The 20,263-nt window shown below is 46.6% G+C and overlaps 1 protein-coding gene across 1 annotated transcript in view; it reads right to left on the bottom strand.

The window, feature by feature from the left end:
- Positions 1-20,263, bottom strand: part of TRIT1 (tRNA isopentenyltransferase 1) — a 150,272-nt gene that overhangs the window by 15,019 nt on the left and 114,990 nt on the right. Inside the window, exons 9-10 of the mRNA XM_069223430.1 lie at positions 4,839-4,948; positions 3,669-3,786 (exon numbers count right to left, since the gene is read on the bottom strand). Coding sequence (XP_069079531.1) covers positions 3,669-3,786; positions 4,839-4,948 — 228 coding nt within the window. The remainder of the gene's footprint in view (positions 1-3,668; positions 3,787-4,838; positions 4,949-20,263) is intronic.

A 20,263-nucleotide genomic window follows, 5' to 3' on the forward strand; every position in this document is an offset into this window, starting at 1 on the left:
GCACTATCACACATGAAAGAACCACACAGTGTAACAAAAATAGAGGTACTTTATTATGGTAATATAAATACTAAAATACTGTATAGGCAATACTCCACTAGCAGGTGAGTAAACACACTATTAGGTACACATTAGAAGTCCGGGATTGGCATAAAAAGCAATAGAAAATAGTAAAACAATAGAAAATAGTGAAGGCCCTAGGGAGAGATCAAACCATATACTAAGTAAGTGGAATGTGAAAGGCAGTCCCCCATCCAAGAGAGTGGAATCTGTAGAGGGGAGCCGGAGGAACTAGGAACCCCAAAGGGTAAGCACCAGGGTGCCCCCCAGCGACCAGGAGAGAGAAGGTAAGGACCTGTTTTTTTCCCTAAACACACAAGAGAACTTTGGAAAAGGACTGTGCAAGACCCAGACAAGACTGGAAGAAACCAAAGGTGGATCCTGACAGAAGAGGACCTGCAAAAGAAAGGGACTAAGTCCAGTTCGAGCTGGAGTGCCAGACTATGGCAGGAGCCACTACCCACCCTTCTGTGGATGCAGGACCAGGTTGACCGTGGATGAAGAAAGTCAGCAGTGCAGCACAGGAGCAGAGAGGAGTTCCAGAAGTGATGCAAGTGACGTCCCACGACGTCGGTGGTGATGCAGTCAGTCAGTGGTACTGGAAACCCATCAAGCCTTGGCAAATGCAAGAGTCGGTTAAGAAGGTTTTGCAAGGCTGGAGAGGACCAGCAAGGCCTAGGGGACTCGAACCAAGGAGGGGAGTCCGAGGTGACCCTCAGCAGCTGGGAGAGTCACAAGAAGAAGAGGCAGCCCCTACAGGCGACCTACTGGCAGCAGGCACAGGAGTCATAGTGAGGCTCACGCAGCACACCTGAAGAGAAGTCCCACGTCGCTGGAGCAACAGGCAGGATACTGTGCTTTGCAGGGAAGAGTGCTGGAGGCCTGGGCTACACAAAGTCTGAAGATCCTTTGGAGGAGGAACAAACAAGCCTTGGTAGCTGCAAGTGTCACGGTGCACAGGGGTACTTGTACTGCACGGAGAGGCAATGGCTTACCCTCTCCCAAGTTGGACAGCTGGTAGGGAAGACCCAGGGGACCACTCCAGACCACCACCTGTGAAGCATGATCCACGCAGCCAGTCGTCGTTGCAGTTGGTGCCTGCGGATGCAGGGGAATGACTCCTTCACTCCAATGGAGATTCCTCCTTGCTTCTTGGGCAGGCCGAAGACTCGTCGCCTACATAGTCAGGGAAATGCAGTTGCTGGAAGGAGCCGGAGAAACAATGTTGCAGAGCGGGGTCATCGCCGGAGTTGCAGATTGTCGGTTCCTGGAGGGCCCAGTTGCAGTCCCAGTGGCCAGAAGATTAAGTAAACGATGCAGAGGAGTCCTGCTGGAATCTTGCACCTGGAATCTGAAGACCCACCATGGAGAGAGACCCTAAATAGCCAAGGAAGGGGGATTGTTCACTTAGCAGGGTGACCACCTATCAGGAGTGGGTGTGGTGTCACCTGCCTGACACGGCGACTCCGATGCTCCCAGGAGCCTCTGCTCACCTTCGATTCAAAATGGCAGAATCAAGTGGCCACTTGGAGGAGCTCTGGGCACCACCCCTGAGGTGGTGATGGACAGGGGAGTGGTTACTCCCCTTTCCATTGTCCAGTGTGGCCCCAGAGTGGGGACCGAGGGTCCCTGAGCTGGTGCAAACCGATTTATTCAAGGAGGGCACCAAATGTGCCCTTTCAAAGCACAACGGTGGCTTGGGGAGGCTATCCAACCCAAGCCATGTAACACTGATTTCCAAAGGCAGAGGGTGTTGCCTCCCTCTCCCAAAGGAAATCCTTTGTTCTGCCTTCCTCTGCTTGAGCTGGCCAAACAGCAGGAGGGCAGAAACCTGTCTGTGGGGTAGCAGCAGCACGGGGCACCGGGAAAACCCCAGAAGACTGGTAGGAGCAATGCTGGGGTCCTCTAAGGAGCACCCAGAGTGCATGGAATCATACAACCAATGCTGGCAAATTGGGGTATGATTCTGACATGTTTGATACCAAACATGCCCAAGTTAGGAGATAACATTATGTAGTTGGACACAGGTAGTCCAGTACATCGATAAAATTGCTTCCCCGCACTTACGAAGTCCACTAAAATGGATCTGGAGTTCGTAGGGGTACCTCTGCTCATGCAGGGGTGCTCTCACATACAGGTACTTGCACCCTGTCCACTGGGCTAGGAGGGCCAGCCATAGGGGTGACTTACAGTGACCTGGTGCAGTCAGTGACCTGTAGTGAATGGCAGGCCTGCAGACACATTTTGCATGGGCTCCCATGGGTGGCACAATACATGCTGTAGCCCATGGAGAACTCCTGGTGCCCCTATGTCCTGGGTACCTAAGTACCATATACTAGGGACTTACATGGGGGCTCCGGTATGCCAATGGTGGGGTCTGCCAAGTCCTAAGCAACAACATTTAGGAGGGAGAGAGCACAGTCACTAGGGTCCTTATTAACAGGATCCAAGTGAACACAGTCAAAACACACTGACAGCAGGCAAAAAGTGGGGGTAACCATGCCAAAAAGAGGGTACTTTCCTACATAGTTATTATATACTTTTTATGATGGCTGCTAGAGAAATAAAGTGGAGAAAGTACAGCCTAATAATTGACTCAGTGTCCTTAGCAGATTTAAAACTTTCCATTATGATAGCTAAGAAATGTTTCATTCTCAGCTCAATGCCAAATGAAGTGTATGGAATTGGAGGCTCAGCGCAAGCTGCCAACCAATATTACCAGACTGGACCCATCAACGCAAGCTACGAACAGAGACAGCACAGTGAATGGTTACCAAAGAGTCTGAACATAGAAACCTCATCAGGAAGTGGAGTCTGTCTGACTGTACTGGGTGCCACTATTCTTGGTGGCTGGCATGGAGTCACCCTCCATGCACCTAGCCTGCCACCCCAAAAAAACGATAGTTTTTCTCAAACACAATCATATATCTGAGGTTTGGGAGGTTGTTTTTATGGTTATAGGGGTGTTACTTTAGTTTATTACTTTAAAAATAAAAATAAACTTCTGGTGAATGTATACTCCATCTGAGCATATATTGGTTTATAGGTTTCAGAATTGATTACAATTTACATTAAGAAATCTAGATCTGGACTTTACATACAGTTTGTTGCATTCAACTATACAGCTCATTTTTCTGTACTTTACACACACTTCCATGTATTGTGCCTTGGCCACAGCCTGCAATCACAAGGACTTAAGAGTTTCGTTTAGTAAAACAGTGTCCCCTCTTTGTGCAGGATTACTTCAGATGGATTTGGTAAGAGTTCTGACCCAACGCTTTCAGAACCCCAGAATCTCCTGTTTACCTAACGTAGAGTTCACAGCTCAAAACACATCTGCCTTCTCTCTACCAATGCTTTTCCACCTGCTCTCACACCCTAAGCAAGCCATCCCCTGAACACGTCCAACCAAATGTTCCAAAAAGGGTCACCCAGTTCTTAACCTGTCACTCAATGTCGGCAGCAGCCCACCTTGAGAAACGAAGCGGTCCCTCTAGTAAGAGTTTCAATTATTACATGCCCATTGATTGCCCATAAACAACCTCGCCCCTTTCACTGTGCCCAACCCAATGCACACTCTCCAATAGAGATAATCCAACAGGTCTTACCTGCCCACTCACGGTCACCAATAATAATCCTGTTGCAGAGCTCACATTTGTGGTGACTGCGGCGGTTCTCATTTGCTTCACAATCCATCCGAAGGGGCTGTGCTGCGGGCTCCTTTTCCTGAGGAAGCAAAACCATATTACCAATTTCAGCAGTGCAGAATAAACAGAGAGCATGGGCTACAAGAAGGGAAAATACTTCCCTTGAAATTCTTTTCTACATACCAGCAAGATTGTCACACTGCAGGGCAGACATTGATCTAACACAAACCGGTACAAAGTGTCTTACAACCAGCAGTGCAGATATGTAGCTGGAGTTTACTACAGGATGACTGCGCTATCTTCATGCTTGTTGGCTAGACACTGAATCTAAACAACCCTACAAGGAGATTTCACTATATGCATGGCAAACATGGTATGTTAATGCATTTGTTTAGCAAGTGGTCTGCCACTGGTGTGACCTCTCAGAGTTGCTGTATTTCAGGTCCCTAAATGCTTTTTAACTTCATGTCCTGAGGAATCTGTCACAGCCCAGAGTCTGCTTTCTATGTCTCCGAGTAAGAGATAATCAGTATTATGGCATTACAAAAATGCTGCTTTTGTGTATAAGTTTGATAGTACATGCGTTGTACGGACATTAGTGTTTGGTGTGTGCAGCCGGAGGATTTTACCAATTTGTCACAACATCTGAGAGAGCTCAGGTATTGATCAGGTAATACCCGTCTTGAATTATGTGCCTGCGGAAATTAAAAGATGGTGTCTTGTTAGAGCTCACATTATCTCGTTAACCTGACAGACTGTGTGGTGTTGGTTTAGCATGGTAAGTCATCATGGATTGATATCTTGTTTGATTAAAAGAAAAGTGCTTTTGTGAGCTTCAAAAGAATGGTGCCTCTGAGATGTGTCAGATGCATTTTCAATCTAACGTGTACCATTGGATGTTGTGTGTTGCCTGGTGAAATGTTGTGCATTTAATAGCACTCAAATATGGGTCCATCTGCTCTGAACTGTTGTGTGTAATTCTTCCAGTGTGCACTGCTGTGATTGTGTTGTTTGTTATAGCGCATGATATGGCAAGCAAATGGCACCCGATTATATGGACTATCTAGGCTTTTGAATGTGTAAAGTACGGTCTGATGTGATGTGATTTACATGTGTGGTTCTGTCCAATACCTGCAGGAAGCTGCTGACAATCTGTAGGGCTGGTTTCAGTACAGACTCCTCCCAGTCAGTGGGTTCTTTCACCTCCAAACAGTACACAGGGGGAACATTGGGTCCTGGTCCTAAAATAAAAGTGAAGACTTTAGTATGCACCTTATGCAACACAGTGAGTGGTGCAACTTAAAAGGCTGAGTAAGTGATGAAAGTAATATTTAGTGAGGACCAACCTTGAATCACAACAAGACAGACTGAGCTAAAGGACGATGAAGCCGTAATTTAAAGCTTGGGCTGACCTAGAATCTGAGGTTAAAGTAAATTAAAACACAAGAGATGAGCAGAAGCCACTATACAACGCTTTGACAGACCAGAAAATATATAAAGCAGGGACTAAGCAGGGGTTAGTTGGGAGTCAAAATACAAGAGGCTAACGAAGCTGTATTGCAGGATAGAAATCACACTTTGGTAACGCTCCTTCTGGAGGACATTCCATCTAACCACAAATTCCTCCACTGTAGACTAGATACCAAAGCAGTACCCCCAGATTATTGGTCCGTGGAACGACTCAGATTAACAAGTCCTTCAGGAGCAAATGGCCAAAGTGCCCCTTCCTAATGGACCTGACTGTCAAGGTAGTAGTATTTTGTTGACGTGTGCACTGATGCCCATTTTGCAGCTTGACAAATAACCATGAGAGGCACTCTACGAGTTCTCGCAGAGGTAGCATCCTTGGCCCTGAGGGAATGGGTCTGCAACACTTCCAGAGGCTGTTTCTTGCCCTTTTGTGTAGCAGATCTTAATGTAAAGGACGACTGACCAGGGTATAGTTTGTTTCTGCACTGCTTTGCCTTTCGTTAAGGTAACCCCACAAAGAGCCGATAGTTCATCCAATGGTCTTTGGTACAATCAATGTAAAAGTCAAGTGCTCTTTTTGAGGTCCAAACATGGGAGTGTCTCTTCCTATTTCAAGGGGAGAGGTGAGACAATGAATGTTGCCATAGGTTACCCAGAGTGAAAGGAGTCACAACGTTCAGTAGAAAGGTCGCCCTGGTCCGGTGGTGTAGGGCAGTTAGACTACCAGAGCCTGAATTACACCCACATGATAAGATGAGGTTATTTTGATGAGAAAGATCATCTGCACATTCAAAAGACACCTGAAGCAGCTGTGTAAAGGATCAAAAGGGGTGCAGCCAGGGGTACAGCCAAAGAAAGTAAGGTCTAAATTAAGGTCCCCATGTGATATCACAAATAGGTTTGGCAGTAACATATGGACCAAACCACTGAAAAAACGCATCACAACCGCTGATGTAAACAAGGCTGGCTGATCCGATAAACACAGAAAGGGCAAAAAGATAACCTTTAACAGTGCCCACCTGAAGTCATTGGTGGGATAAAGGCAGAACAAACAAACTCGTCCAACAGTTTTTTCTACAACTGTTCCAAGCAACGTGCCACACTAGGCCAGACACTTGTCCCTGCATCCGGCCTAAACAGATTTTGCGGAAGGTCTCGTGGATGCCAGGATGACATTCACTATCTCCTGAAATAGGAATTCAGGAGACAGATTAAAAACAGTCAACTTCTGCTGCTCAAGCTCCATGCATGAAGGAGAAGAGTGCGCAAGTTTGGATTTAACCCCTTCTGTGCCCAGGACGTAATGGTTACGTCCTGAGGCACAGTGCTGCTGTGCCCAGGACGTAACCATTACGTCCTGGGCACACAGCCCAGAGGGAGCGCTAGCGCTCCCTCTGTGGGGTTCCTCCCAGCCCCCCAAGGCAGAGATGGAAGGGGAAGCCCTTCCCCTTCCATCCCCAACATCCCCCCCACCACCCCTGTGATGTCAGCACGCGATCGCGCGCTGTTTGTCACAGGGCCTCCTCCCATCGCGCTGGAAGCTCAGCTTCCAGCGCGATCGGAAGAGAAATGCAAAGCATTTCTCTTCTGATCACGTGGTGGAGGCCGAGAGAGGCTTTAAAGGGAAGGAAAGTTATTTCCTTCCCTTTGAAGTCTCTCTCTGCGTTTCAAAAGCCGGATTGCAACGCAATCCGGCTTTTGAAACGCCCACTAGACACCAGGGATTTAATTTTAAAAAGGAAACTGGCATGAGGGAGCGACCCCTTGGGCAAAGTCGCTCCCAGGGGGGGCATTTTTTTAAGGCCTTTTCTGCCCCCCCCGGGGGCAGATCGGCCTATTATTAGGCCGATCCGCCCCCAAGGGGAGCAGAAACCTCTAGGCACCAGGGATAAAAAACATTTTTTGTTTTGTTTTAGTAGTGGGGAGTGACCCCTTAGGCAAGGGTCGCTCACATGGGGGCAAATTATATTTAGGCCATTTCTGCCCCCCCCCCCCCCCCCATTGGGGGCAGATTGGCCTATTTTTATGAGGCCAATCTGCCCCCAAGGGGGACAGAAACCACTAGACACCAGGGAGTTTTTTTTTTGTTCGTGAATTTCACGTAAGGGGAGCGACCCCTTAGGCGAGGGTCGTTCCCCTGGGGGGCAAATTTATTTTAGGCAATATCTGCCCCCCAGGAGGGCGTATCAGCCTATTTTAATTAAGCCGATCTGCCCCCAAAGGGGGCAGAAACCACTAGGCACCGGGGATTTTTTGTTGTTGTTGTTGTTTTACAGATGGGGAGCGACCCCTTAGGCAAGGGTCGCTCCCATGGAGGGGCAAATTGTATTTAGGCCATTTCTGTCCCCCCTGGGGGCAGATCGGCCTATTGTTATTAGGCCGATCTTCCCCCAGGGGGGGGGGGCAGAAACCTCTAGGCGCCAGGGCTAATTTTTATTTTATTTTTAAGAGATGGGGCGCGACCCCTTAGGCAAGAGTCGCTTCCATGGAGGGGCAAATTGTATTTAGGCCATTTCTGTCCCCCCTGGGGGCAGATCGGCCTATTGTTATTAGGCCGATCTTCCCCCAGGGGGGGGCAGAAACCTCTAGGCGCCAGGGCTAATTTTTATTTTATTTTTAAGAGATGGGGCGCGACCCCTTAGGCAAGAGTCGCTCCCCTGGAGGGGGAAATTGTATTTAGGCCATTTCTGCCTGCTTTGGGGGCAGATCGGCCGATTTTAGGTCAATCTGCCCCCAAGGGGGGCAGAAACCACTAGGCACCAGGGATCTTTTTTTTTTTTTTTGCACCGTCACGCAAGGGGAGCCACCCCATAGGCAAGGGTCGCTCCCCAGATCGGTCTATTGTTATTAGGCCGATCTGCCCCCGGGGGTGCATAAACCTCTAGGCGCCAGGGCAAATGTTTTTTTTTGTGTTCTTTTTTTGTTTGTTTGTTTTTTTTAGAGATGAGGAGCGACCCCTTAGGCAAGGGCCGCTCCCCTGGAGGGGCAAATTGTATTTAGACCATTTCTGCCCCCCCTTGGGGGCAAATCGGACGATTTTAGGTCAATCTGCCCCCAAGGGGGGCAGAAACCACTAGGCACCGGGGATCTTTTTTTTGCGCCGTCACGCAAGGGTGCGACTCCGTAGGCAAGGGTCGTTCCACAGGGGGTTGGGGGGACAAATTTATTTGAGGCCATTTTTGCACCCCCAGGGCCGGCTGAGCTAGAGGCCAAAATCCACAGGTAGGCACTTTGCAAAAAACACCCCTGTTTTGTGTCAAAAAATTTGATGTGTCCACGTTGTGTTTTGGGCCATTTCCTTTCGTGGGCGCTAGGCCCACCCACACAAGTGAGGTATCATTTCTATCGGGAGACTTGGGAGAACATAGAATAGCAAAACAAGTGTTATTGCCCCTTGTCTTTCTCTACATTTTTTCCTTCCAAATATAAGTGTGTGTGGGTGGAAGGACATTTGTGGCTCCTCTCAGATTACAGAACTTTCTGTCACCGAAATGAGAGGAAAAAGTGTTTTTTTGGCCAAATTTTGAGGTTCGCAAAGGATTCTGGGTAACAGAACCTGGTCAGAGCCCCACAAGTCACCCCATCTTGGATTCCCCTAGGTGTCTAGTTTTCAGAAATGTGCTGGTTTGCTACGTTTCCCCAGGTGCCGGCTGAGCTAGAGGACAAAATCCACAGGTAGGCACTGTTTTCTGTGAAAAAGTGGGATGTGTCCACGTTGTGTTTTGGGCCATTTCCTTTCGTGGGTGCAAGGCGTACCCACACAAGTGAGGTACCATTTTTATCGGGAGAATTGGGGGAACGCTGGGTGGAAGGAAATTTGTGGCTCCTCTCAGATTCCAGAACTTTCTGTCACCGAAATGTATAGAAAATGTTTTTTTTTAGCCAAATTTTGAGGTTTGCAAAGGATCCTGGGTAACAGAACCTGGTCAGGGCCCCCACAAGTCACCCCATATTGGATTCCCCTAGGTCTCTAGTTTTCAAAAATGCACAGGTTTGGTAGGTTTCCCTTGGTGCCGGCTGAGCTAGAGGCCAAAATCTACAGGTAGGCACTTTGCAAAAAACACCCCTGTTTTCTGTCAAAAAATGTGATGTGTCCACGTTGTGTTTTGGGGCATTTCCTGTCGCTGGCGCTAGGCCTAACCACACAAGTGAGGTATAATTTCTATCGGGAGACTTGGGAGAACATAGAGTAGCAAAACAAGTGTTATTGCCCCTTGTCTTTCTCTACATTTTTTCCTTCCAAATATAAGAGTGTGTGTAAAAAAGACGTCGATTTGAAAAATGCCCTGTAATTCACATGCTAGTATAGGCACCCTGGAATTCAGAGATGTGCAAATAACCACTGCTCCTCAACACCTTATCTTGTGCCCATTTTGGAAATACAAAGGTTTTCTAGATAGCTATTTTTCACTCTTTATATTTCAGCACATGAGTTGCTGTATACCCGGTATAGAATGAAAACCCACTGCAGGGTGAAGGTCATTTATTGGCTCTGGGTACCTAGAGTTCTTGATGAACCTCATATATCCCCGCAACCAGAAGAGTCCAGCAAACGTAACGGTATATTGCTTTCAAACATCTGACATTGCAGGAAAAAGTTACAGAGTAAAACTTAGAGAAAAATTGCAGTTTTTTTCACCTCAATTTCAATATTTTGTTTTCAGTTATTTTCTGTAGGAAACACCCTTGTCAGATCTACACAAATTACGCCTTGTTGAATTCAGAATTTTGTCTACTTTTCAGAAATGTTTCGGTTTCTGGGATCCAGCATTAGTTTCACGCCCATTTCTGTCACTGACAGGAAGGAGGCTGAAAGCACAAAAAAATCGTAAAAATGGGGTATGTCCCAGTAAAATGCCAAAATTGTGTTGAAAAATGAAAATGTCACTTACCCAGTGTACATCTGTTCGTGGCATCAGTCGCAGTAGATTCGCATGTTCTGCAATAGCTCGCCATCTGCTGTTGGGCCGGAGTGTTACAAGTTGTTTTTCTTCGAAGAAGTCTTTCGAGTCACGGGACCGAGTGACTCCTCCTTTTGTCTCCATTGCGCATGGGCGTCGACTCTATCCTCGATTGTTTTTCCCCGCAGAGGGTGAGGTAGGAGTTGAATTGTAGTAATAGTGCCCATGCAATGGAGTGACTAAGTATGCACGTATTTAAGGTTGAGATGATACATATATAATTAATTGAAGGTAACTTCCAAACTGCTACAGGCTCCCGGGGAGGCGGGTGGGCACATGCGAATCTACTGCGACTGATGCCACGAACAGATGTACACTGGGTAAGTGACATTTTCAGTTCGATGGCATCTGTCGCTGTAGATACGCATGTTCTGCATAGACTAGAAAGCAGTTATTTCCCCAAAAGCGGTGGATCAGCCTGTAGGAGTGGAAGTAGTCTGAAATAATGTTCTTAATACAGCTTGCCCTACTGTGGCTTGTTGTGCGGATAACACGTCTACACAGTAGTGCTTGGTGAATGTGTGAGGCGTAGACCATGTGGCTGCCTTACATATTTCATGCATTGGGATGTTTCCTAGAAAGGCCATGGTAGCACCTTTCTTTCTGGTTGAGTGTGCCCTTGGTGTAATGGGCAGCTGTCGTTTAGCTTTAAGGTAGCAGATTTGGATGCATTTAACTATCCATCTGGCTATACCTTGTTTTGATATTGGGTTTCCTGCATGAGGTTTTTGAAATGCAATAAAGAGTTGTTTAGTCTTTCTGATGTTTTTTGTTCTGTCAATGTAATACATCAATGCTCTTTTGACATCTAATGTATGTAGTGCCCTTTCAGCTACGGTATCTGGCTGTGGAAAGAACACTGGAAGTTCCACTGTTTGATTTAGATGGAACGGTGAAATAACCTTTGGCAAAAATTTAGGATTGGTCCTTAGGACGACTTTATTTTTGTGTAGTTGTATAAAAGGTTCCTGTATTGTAAACGCCTGAATCTCGCTTACTCTTCTTAGGGAAGTAATGGCGATGAGAAATTCCACCTTCCAGGTTAGGAATTGTATTTCGCAGGAGTGCATGGGTTCAAAAGGTGGACCCATAAGTCTAGTTAGGACAACATTTAGGTTCCATGAAGGAACAGGTAGTGTTCTTGGTGGTATAATTCTCCTAAGGCCCTCCATGAATGCTTTAATGACTGGTATCTTATATAGGGAAGTTGAATAGGTAGTCTGCAGGTATGCAGATATTGCTGCAAGGTGTATTTTAATGGAAGAGAAAGCTAGGTTAGATTTTTGTAAGTGAAGCAAGTAACCCACTACATGTTCTGGAGTTGTGTGTAATGGTTGTATTTGATTAATATGGCAGTAGCAAACAAACCTCTTCCATTTACTTGCATAACAGTGCCTGGTGGATGGCCTTCTGGCTTGTTTTATGACTTCCATACATTCTTGGGTAAGTTGTAAGTGCCCGAATTCTAGGATTTCAGGAGCCAGATTGCTAGATTCAGCGATGCTGGATCTGGGTGTCTGATCTTTTGGTTGTGCTGTGTCAACAGATCTGGCCTGTTGGGCAATTTGATGCAGGGTACCACTGATAGGTCTAGCAGCGTTGTGTACCAGGGTTGCCTTGCCCAAGTTGGTGCTATCAATATGAGTTTGAGTTTGCTTTGACTGAGTTTGTTTACCAGGTAAGGAAGGAGAGGGAGAGGAGGAAAAGCGTAAGCAAATATCCCTGACCAGTTCATCCATAGGGCATTGCCTTGGGATTGTTTGTGTGGGTATCTGGATGCGAAGTTTTGGCATTTTGCGTTCTCCCTTGTCGCAAACAAGTCTATCTGAGGTGTTCCCCAGAGTTTGAAATAAGTGTTCAGAATTTGGGGGTGAATTTCCCATTCGTGGACCTGTTGATGATCTCGTGAGAGATTGTCTGCGAGTTGATTTTGGATCCCTGGTATAAACTGTGCTATTAGGCGAATTTGGTTGTGAATTGCCCAATGCCAAATCTTTTGTGCTAGCAGGCTTAACTGCGTGGAGTGCGTCCCCCCCTGCTTGTTTAGATAATACATTGTCGTCATGTTGTCTGTTTTGACGAGAATGTATTTGTGAACTATTATTGGTTGGAAGGCTTTTAGTGCTTGAAAAACTGCTAGAAGTTCTAGGTGATTGATATGCAGTTTTGTTTGATGTACGTTCCATTGTCCTTGTATGCTGTGTTGATCGAGGTGTGCTCCCCACCCTGTCATGGAAGCATCTGTTGTTATTACGTATTGTGGCACTGGGTCTTGGAAAGGCCGCCCCTTGTTTAAATTTATGTTGTTCCACCACAGAAGCGAGAGGTAAGTTTGGCGGTCTATTAACACCAGATCTAGAAGGTGACCCTGTGCTTGAGACCACTGAGATGCTAGGCATTGTTGTAAGGGCCTCATGTGCAGTCTTGCGTTTGGGACAATGGCTATGCATGAAGACATCATGCCTAGGAGTTGTAATACCATCTTTGCCTGTATCTTTTGTGTTGGATACATGCGTTGTATGATGGTGTTGAAATTTAGAATTCTTTGTGGACTTGGAGTGGCTACTCCCTTCGATGTGTCTATTATGGCTCCTAGGTATTGTTGTACCTTGCGCGGCAGAATGTTGGATTTTGTAAAGTTGACGGTGAACCCGAGTTTGAAGAGGGTTTGTATGATCTGATTTGTGTGATTTGAGCACTGTATGAACGAATGGGCCTTGATTAGCCAGTCGTCCAAATATGGGAACACATGTATTTGCTGCCTTCTTATGTGTGCAGCGACTACCGCTAGACATTTGGTAAAGACTCTTGGTGCGGTTGTTAATCCGAAAGGCAGTACCTTGAATTGGTAATGTATTCCTTTGAATACAAACCTTAGGTATTTCCTGTGCGATGGGTGTATTGGTATATGGAAATAAGCATCCTTGAGGTCTAAAGTTGCCATGTAGTCGTGTAGTTTTAGCAATGGCAATACTTCTTGTAGTGTGACCATGTGGAAGTGGTCTGATTTGATGAAAGTGTTCACTACTCTGAGGTCTAGGATTGGTCTCAGCGTTTTGTCCTTCTTTGGTATCAGAAAGTACAGTGAGTAAACCCCTGTGTTTATTTGTGTGTTTGGCACTAATTCGATTGCATTCTTTTGCAATAGTGCCTGCACTTCTATCTCCAGGAGATTGGAATGGTGTGTTGTTAAATTTTGTGCTTTTGGTGGTATGTTTGGAGGGAATTGTAGAAATTCTATGCAATAACCATGTTGGATAATTGCTAGAACCCAAGTGTCTGTAGTGATTTTCTCCCATGCTTTGTAATAATGACCTATTCTTCCCCCCACTGGTGTTGTGTGGAGGGGGTGAGTGACATGTGAGTCACTGTTTAGTAGTAGGGGTTTTTGGGCTTTGAAATCTTCCTCTATTTCTAGGGAATTGCCCTCCTCTATATTGTCCCCGAAAACCTCCTCTATACTGTCCCTGGTAACTGGACGGTGTGGCTTGTGAGGTGCTGGCTTGTGTGTTTTGACCCCGAAACCCCCCTCGAAAGGGCGTTTTACGGAATGTGCTGTAATTCCCTCTGCTCTGCGGGGAGTAGAGTGCGCCATTGGCTTTGGCAGTGTCCGTATCTTTTTTGAGTTTCTCAATCGCTGTGTCCACTTCTGGACCGAACAGTTCTTTTTCATTAAAAGGCATATTGAGAACTGCTTGTTGAATCTCTGGTTTAAATCCAGACGTTCGGAGCCATGCATGCCTTCTGATAGTTACAGATGTATTAATTGTCCGTGCAGCTGTATCTGCAGCGTCCATGGAGGAGCGTATCTGGTTGTTGGAGATGGCCTGTCCCTCCTCAACCACTTGTTTTGCCCTATTTTGTAAGTCCTTGGGCAGATGTTCAATGAGATGTTGCATCTCGTCCCAGTGGACTCTGTCATAGCGCGCAAGTAGTGCCTGGGAGTTCTCGATGCGCCACTGGTTTGCAGCTTGTGCTGCGACTCTTTTACCAGCTGCATCGAACTTGCGGCTTTCTTTATCTGGGGGTGGTGCATCTCCAGATGTGTGAGAGTTGGCCCTTTTCCTAGCTGCTCCTACAACGACAGAGTCTGGTGGCAGCTGTGTAGTGATGAAAACCGGGTCCGTAGGAGGCGGCTTATACTTTTTTTCTACCCTTGGTGTGATTGCCCTACTTTTAACCGGCTCCTTAAAGATGTCTTTTGCGTGCCGGAGCATACCAGGGAGCATAGGCAGGCTTTGGTATGAGCTGTGGGTGGAGGAGAGTGTGTTGAATAAGAAATCATCCTCGACCTGTTCTGAGTGGAGGCTTACGTGGTGAAATTGTGCTGCTCTAGCCACCACTTGAGAGTACGCGGTGCTGTCTTCTGGTGGAGATGGCTTTGTAGGGTATGTCTCCGGACTGTTATCTGACACTGGGGCGTCGTATAGGTCCCATGCGTCCTGATCTTGGTCACCCTGGCTCATTGTGGTGTGAGCTGGGGAGTGTGATGGAGTTTGTGCTGGTGAAACGTTAATCACGGGCGGAGGAGAGGGTGGTGGTGTAACTCTTTGCACCACTTTTGGTTGTGGTGTTTGTTCCGTCTGGAACTCCAACCTTCTCTTTCTCCTAATGGGGGGAAGGGTGCTTATTTTTCCTGTCCCCTGCTGAATGAAGATACGCTTTTGCGTATGGTCCACATCAGTTGCTTGTAGCTCTTCCTCAAACCTATGCTTCTGCATTTGGGAGGTTAGCGAGTGCTCTTCTGTATAAGAGCCTGAAGCTGGGTCGCTTGCAGTTTGTTTCGGCATCGAAACTTTGTCTGCGTGTTTTTTCGGCTCCGAGGTGACTTTTTTCCTTTTCGGGGCCGAAACCTCTCGGCGTCGATCTGTTTCGGTGCCGCTGTCTCGGCGTCGAGCCGTGTCCACACCGGCATCTCGGTGTCGAGGCTTGTCTCCAGCACTTTCTCGGTCCCGAGAAGGCTGCGTGCCGGTGTCTCGACCGGAGTCGGACGATCTCGGCACTGTTTGGGCCTTTTTCGGTGCCGACGGTCGGTCACCGAATTTATGGGTGGAGCCATGGCCGGATGGCAGTGGCGTCCCCTGGGCCTTGTAAATGTGTCTCTGTGTGGTTTTCGACGTCTTACTCACGGTTTGTGTATCGTCGAATCCTTCGGAGTCGGAGTCTTGGATCGAGAAGGTACCTTCCTCTTCCTGTTCCTCGAACTCCCGTTGGGCTGTCGGTGCGGACGCCATCTGAAGTCTTCTGGCTCGACGGTCTCGGAGTGTTTTTCGGGACCGGAACGCACGACAGGCCTCGCAGGTGTCTTCGCTGTGCTCAGGTGACAGGCACAGGTTGCAGACCAAGTGTTGGTCTGTGTAGGGGTATTTATTGTGGCATTTGGGGCAGAAACGGAACGGGGTCCGTTCCATCGGCGTTCTTCAGCACGCGGTCGGGCCGACCAGGCCCCGACGGAGGATCGAAAAACTACCCCGAAGGGCACCGGAGCTCTTCGATCTTCGATGCGGTGTTGAATCTAAGTACGCCGATCCCGAACGCAACAATACCGACGAAAATCTTCCGAAATTAGCTAATTTTCCGTTCCGAAACTCGGAGCGACAGGAACACGTCCGAACCCGATGGCGGAAAAAAAACAATCGAGGATAGAGTCGACGCCCATGCGCAATGGAGACAAAAGGAGGAGTCACTCGGTCCCGTGACTCGAAAGACTTCTTCGAAGAAAAACAACTTGTAACACTCCGGCCCAACACCAGATGGCGAGCTATTGCAGAACATGCGTATCTACAGCGACAGATGCCATCGAACTTGGGTTTTCTGATTCAAGTCTGCCTGTTCCTGAAAGCTGGGAAGCTGGTGATTTTAGCACTGCAAACCCTTTGTTGATGCCATTTTCAGGGGAAAAAAAACCACAAGCCTTTTTCTGCAGCCCCTTTGTCTCATTGTTTTTTTTTTTGTAATGAAATTTTCACTGTATTTTGGCTAATTTCTTGGCCTCCTTCTGGGGAACCCACAAAGTCTGGGTATCTTTAGAATCCCTAGGATGTTGGAAAAAAAGGACGCAAATTTGGCGTGGGTAGCTTATGTGAACAAAAAGTTACGAGGGCCTAAGTGTGAACTGCCCCAAATAGCCAAAAAAGGCTTGCCACAGGAGGGGGGAAAGGCCTGGCAGCAAAGGGGTTAAGACCCTGCCCTACTGTTTTGCAAGATCCTCCCAAAACGGCAGCTTGATCAGAAGATGGATGGTCGAGCCTAGAACTTCTGGTGATTATACTGTCTTATACAATCTATGACCACTAGGATAACCTGGACCTGGCCATTCCTGATCTTCTTCAGAACTATGGCAGGACAGGCAGAGGCAGTAAGGCATACAGGAGTCCCAAGCTCTGCTCTAAGCAATATGTATCTCTGAGAGAGCCTTCTAGGTAACTCCAATGTGTAAAAGTGTTCTCGGAGGAGGCAAAGAAATCGAACCAGGGCTCTCCCCATTATTGGAAGACATTCTCCACCACCTCATTATGTAGCTGCTATTCGTGATACACTGTGTTGTCCCCCCTGGAATTTAAAAAAAACACCAGGTGGTTATCATTGGGGAGATCTCCTGATGATTCAGCACAGAACACAGGTCCAGGACCTCCTGTCAAGGAGACCTAGACCCTTGCAAGACTTGGAGTCGTGGGCAAACCCTAAACATCAGAGATTTGACTTGTGCAGATCTGCCAGACATGTTTGCAACAGTCCCTACAAGGATTAAATCTTGTAGTTTTGAGATGGACTTATTCTCTTGCACAGTGTTAAGTGGAAAAAGCTAGTTAACAGATGAGAGAAAGCTAGAAGCTAGCTCAGAAGTGAGTACAAAAAAGGGAACTGAGTCAGCACACCTGGGTAGTGTCTATATGCTGCTTCAGTCGTCACTTCTGGGGTGGAGTGGAATAGATGTGGAGCCGCTCAACACCACATACTGGTGCATAAAGGCTATGCTGAAAAATTCTCTGGATACAGTCTGGTGACTGAAGGTGTTCTAGATGTGAAGAATCTACGGTTAGAAGCAGGGGTCACATATTTGTGATGCCGACATGCCCAAAGCAGTTCAAATGTTTACATATTGATATATAAAGAGGCCAGATAAACTTCTAAAAGATTATCTGCTAAGGGGCTAACCAGATGTGTCAGCATTCATTAAGAAAGAAAATAGACTGTGGAAATGAAGTCTTGGTCTGGAAGGGGTGTTACGTTTTTACTTTAGTAGTTTTGTTGTAAATTGCTTTTGGTTTATTATGGTCTGCGCGACACACCTAAATTATGTTGTCACCTACTGCTTGGAAAGTCTAACCAGTATATAAGTGGATGTTTCATAATGATGACATCATAAAATGAAAGGAAGAATATTTGCTTTGGAATGGACATGTAGACCATTGTTTAAAACTCCTAAAATTAAGCTGTGGTGTGAGAAAGAGCCACAACTTGAAAGGAAAAGCTGAGCTGAAGTAAATGAGTGCTCTGAGCTGGTGGGCTGCTATAACAAGGAATGTGTGTCAAACACACCACAGTACTAGTGGAATGAGCGGGAAGTACCATTCTATTAAGGCATGGATACTCAAAGTATGGCCCAGGGGCCGCACGCTGCCCTCCTGGCCTCTAATTATGGCCCCTTGGTGAACAGCAGCTTTTGGCTGCTGTTCACTTGACAAAACAGAAAAAATCAGAAACTGGCATACTTTATTTACACATTAAGTGGCCTAGACAACGTATGTGTAGGAACATGTTTAGTTTTAAAAGTATCTTGCACTAAAAGTAAAAATTTGAAACGGTCTGCAAACTTCAAAAAAGTGCATTTTATTAAAATACATGATTTTTTTTTACCTTACTAGAATCAGATTATATCACTGCATTGAGAGGCATTTATTAGAAGTAATACATTCAAACATGATCTTGGAAACATCCAGGCCGTCCCCATTCTGAAAACAATGCCATCAGTGAACCCGGAGGCAAGTAGTTTGTCAGGTGCACCTTGGTTTACCTATATCCTATGATAACCTATATCTTTGTTTGTTATAGAATTGGAACAACATCATAGTTTATTAAATAAAACACAAGAGATTTTTTTTGTATAGCACACATCCTAAACCTGTGTATTTCAAGGGGCTCTCATGTGGTATTGAAGTAAAAGGGGGCAAATGAAAACAACCAATTGCCTAGGATCACACAGTTTGGTCAAATGAGGAAGCAAGGACTGATGCCTAGTTTTCTGGTATCACATTTTGCAATTCAGCTACCAGATGAGTATCTTTTTTTCTCTCACAGTTTGTTATTCATACCATGTATCTGCTTCGCCCCTCCACCACTTCCTATGCCCAGTTTTCACCACTCCGACTCTTGGCCTGCTGGCACCAGTGTTGCCCTTGGGCATGCCACAGACCGTATTTTGTGGCCCCCGGAGAAATGTTTGCGAGTACCCATGTATTAGGGTAACTAACTGGAATCATCATCATCATAATGTAGAAAGTGAGATACGGCATGATATGTGTAAAGTGAGCTGGCGGATGATGTTATAGGTTGAATGGGCTGGAGCACAAAATATAATAGACGGCATAAGCTAGAATCACAGTATAACAAGCAGAGTGATCTAAAGTATCTATATAATGAGTGAACCGGAACGGCTCTATTATAGGCTCACCAAGCTGAGGCGCAATATATAACGTGCAGAGTGAGCTGGAGCCACGATAGAAAGAATCAAGGGGGCTGGAGGTTGTGTGTGATGAGCAGAGTGAACCGGAGCTGCAATGTGAGGGGAGGTCCCTGCTGTAGGCTAACACACTAAGACAGAGGTGCTAAACTAGCGACTGACGTGGAGCCGGCATTAAATGAATAGAAAACAGTGTCCCTGAGAAATGAGCCAGAGCCACCATACAGTGGACTGTGGTTAATATGCAGTAGGCAGACTGGGCTGGCATTACCATAATTTGAGCAGGGAGAGTTGGAAGCTCCACAGACCTGATAAAGGTGTTCCTTGAGTTAAACGCTCACCACTGACATTTGTGGTGGCTTGCAGGGCTTTAGTTTGAATTTCAGCAAAGCCAAACCGGCCTTGCATCCTTCAGAGGATGAAAACTGAGTTTAATTCTGTTATTGATTGTGCTAATAAAACAAATATATACCTCATGTAGCTGTGGAGCATGACGCCTATCCCACGCCCCTTTGGAATTTGCTACCCCATAAACGAAGGGGGCCAGCACGAACGAAATATGACATGGTACACACTACGTTGACGGCTTGGAGGGCGCTGGGAACCAAAGTGGGGAATCCCCTCCATGCACCGGCATTATCATTACAAAATCATTCTGCATTATCAGTGACTAGCGAAACCTCTGCCATGCCCACTCAGGTCTACACCCAATGGGGTATGTGGGTGGCACACTTGTGACTCTAGGTGATATCATACATACGCAACAACACATCTCATTGCTCACCTCATATTACCACCTCTGAACTGCTATGAGGGAATACTCCCTGCAGTTCCCTCAGGAACAACCGACACTTGCTGCCTTGCATGTATTATTAACTAGCGATACATGACATCACCTGACTACAAAGCTCTACAATGCGGCGTAAGTGGACACAGTGCACACAACTAACAAAGCCCTGATGGATGGAACGCCACTCTGGAGCAGCCTTTAGAGGAGGCAGACTGGAGGCATTGCTGTGCTCAAATGCAGAACCTCACCTCCAACTGTAATCTACGCATTTTACATCTCAAATACCTACATCAAATATACTACACGTGGGTTATATTACACAAGTATGGGCTGCAAGACGATGCTAGATGTAAATGATGAGGGGAATTGGGTGCGTATTTTATGCATCTTGCTTGGTATTGGAACCTTGTTGGTCGATATTGGGTACAAGTCTCAAAGACCATTACAGAAATGATTCTAGAACCCGTTAAACTTGATCCCAGGTTGTCTATTGAGGTGGGTAGAGGACTTCCAGCCATCCAATTGCAAATTTGTGTCAATCGCATTGTTGTTAGCAAAAAGGAGGGTGGCACTTCATTTGGGGGCGGGGGGGGCGGACGGCACCTACGGGGAAGAAATGGCTGCATATGACATGACACATTGAAAATCACAT

This window comes from Pleurodeles waltl, chromosome 3_1 (genome assembly GCF_031143425.1).
Source record: "Pleurodeles waltl isolate 20211129_DDA chromosome 3_1, aPleWal1.hap1.20221129, whole genome shotgun sequence".
Taxonomy (NCBI): Eukaryota; Metazoa; Chordata; class Amphibia; order Caudata; family Salamandridae; genus Pleurodeles; species Pleurodeles waltl.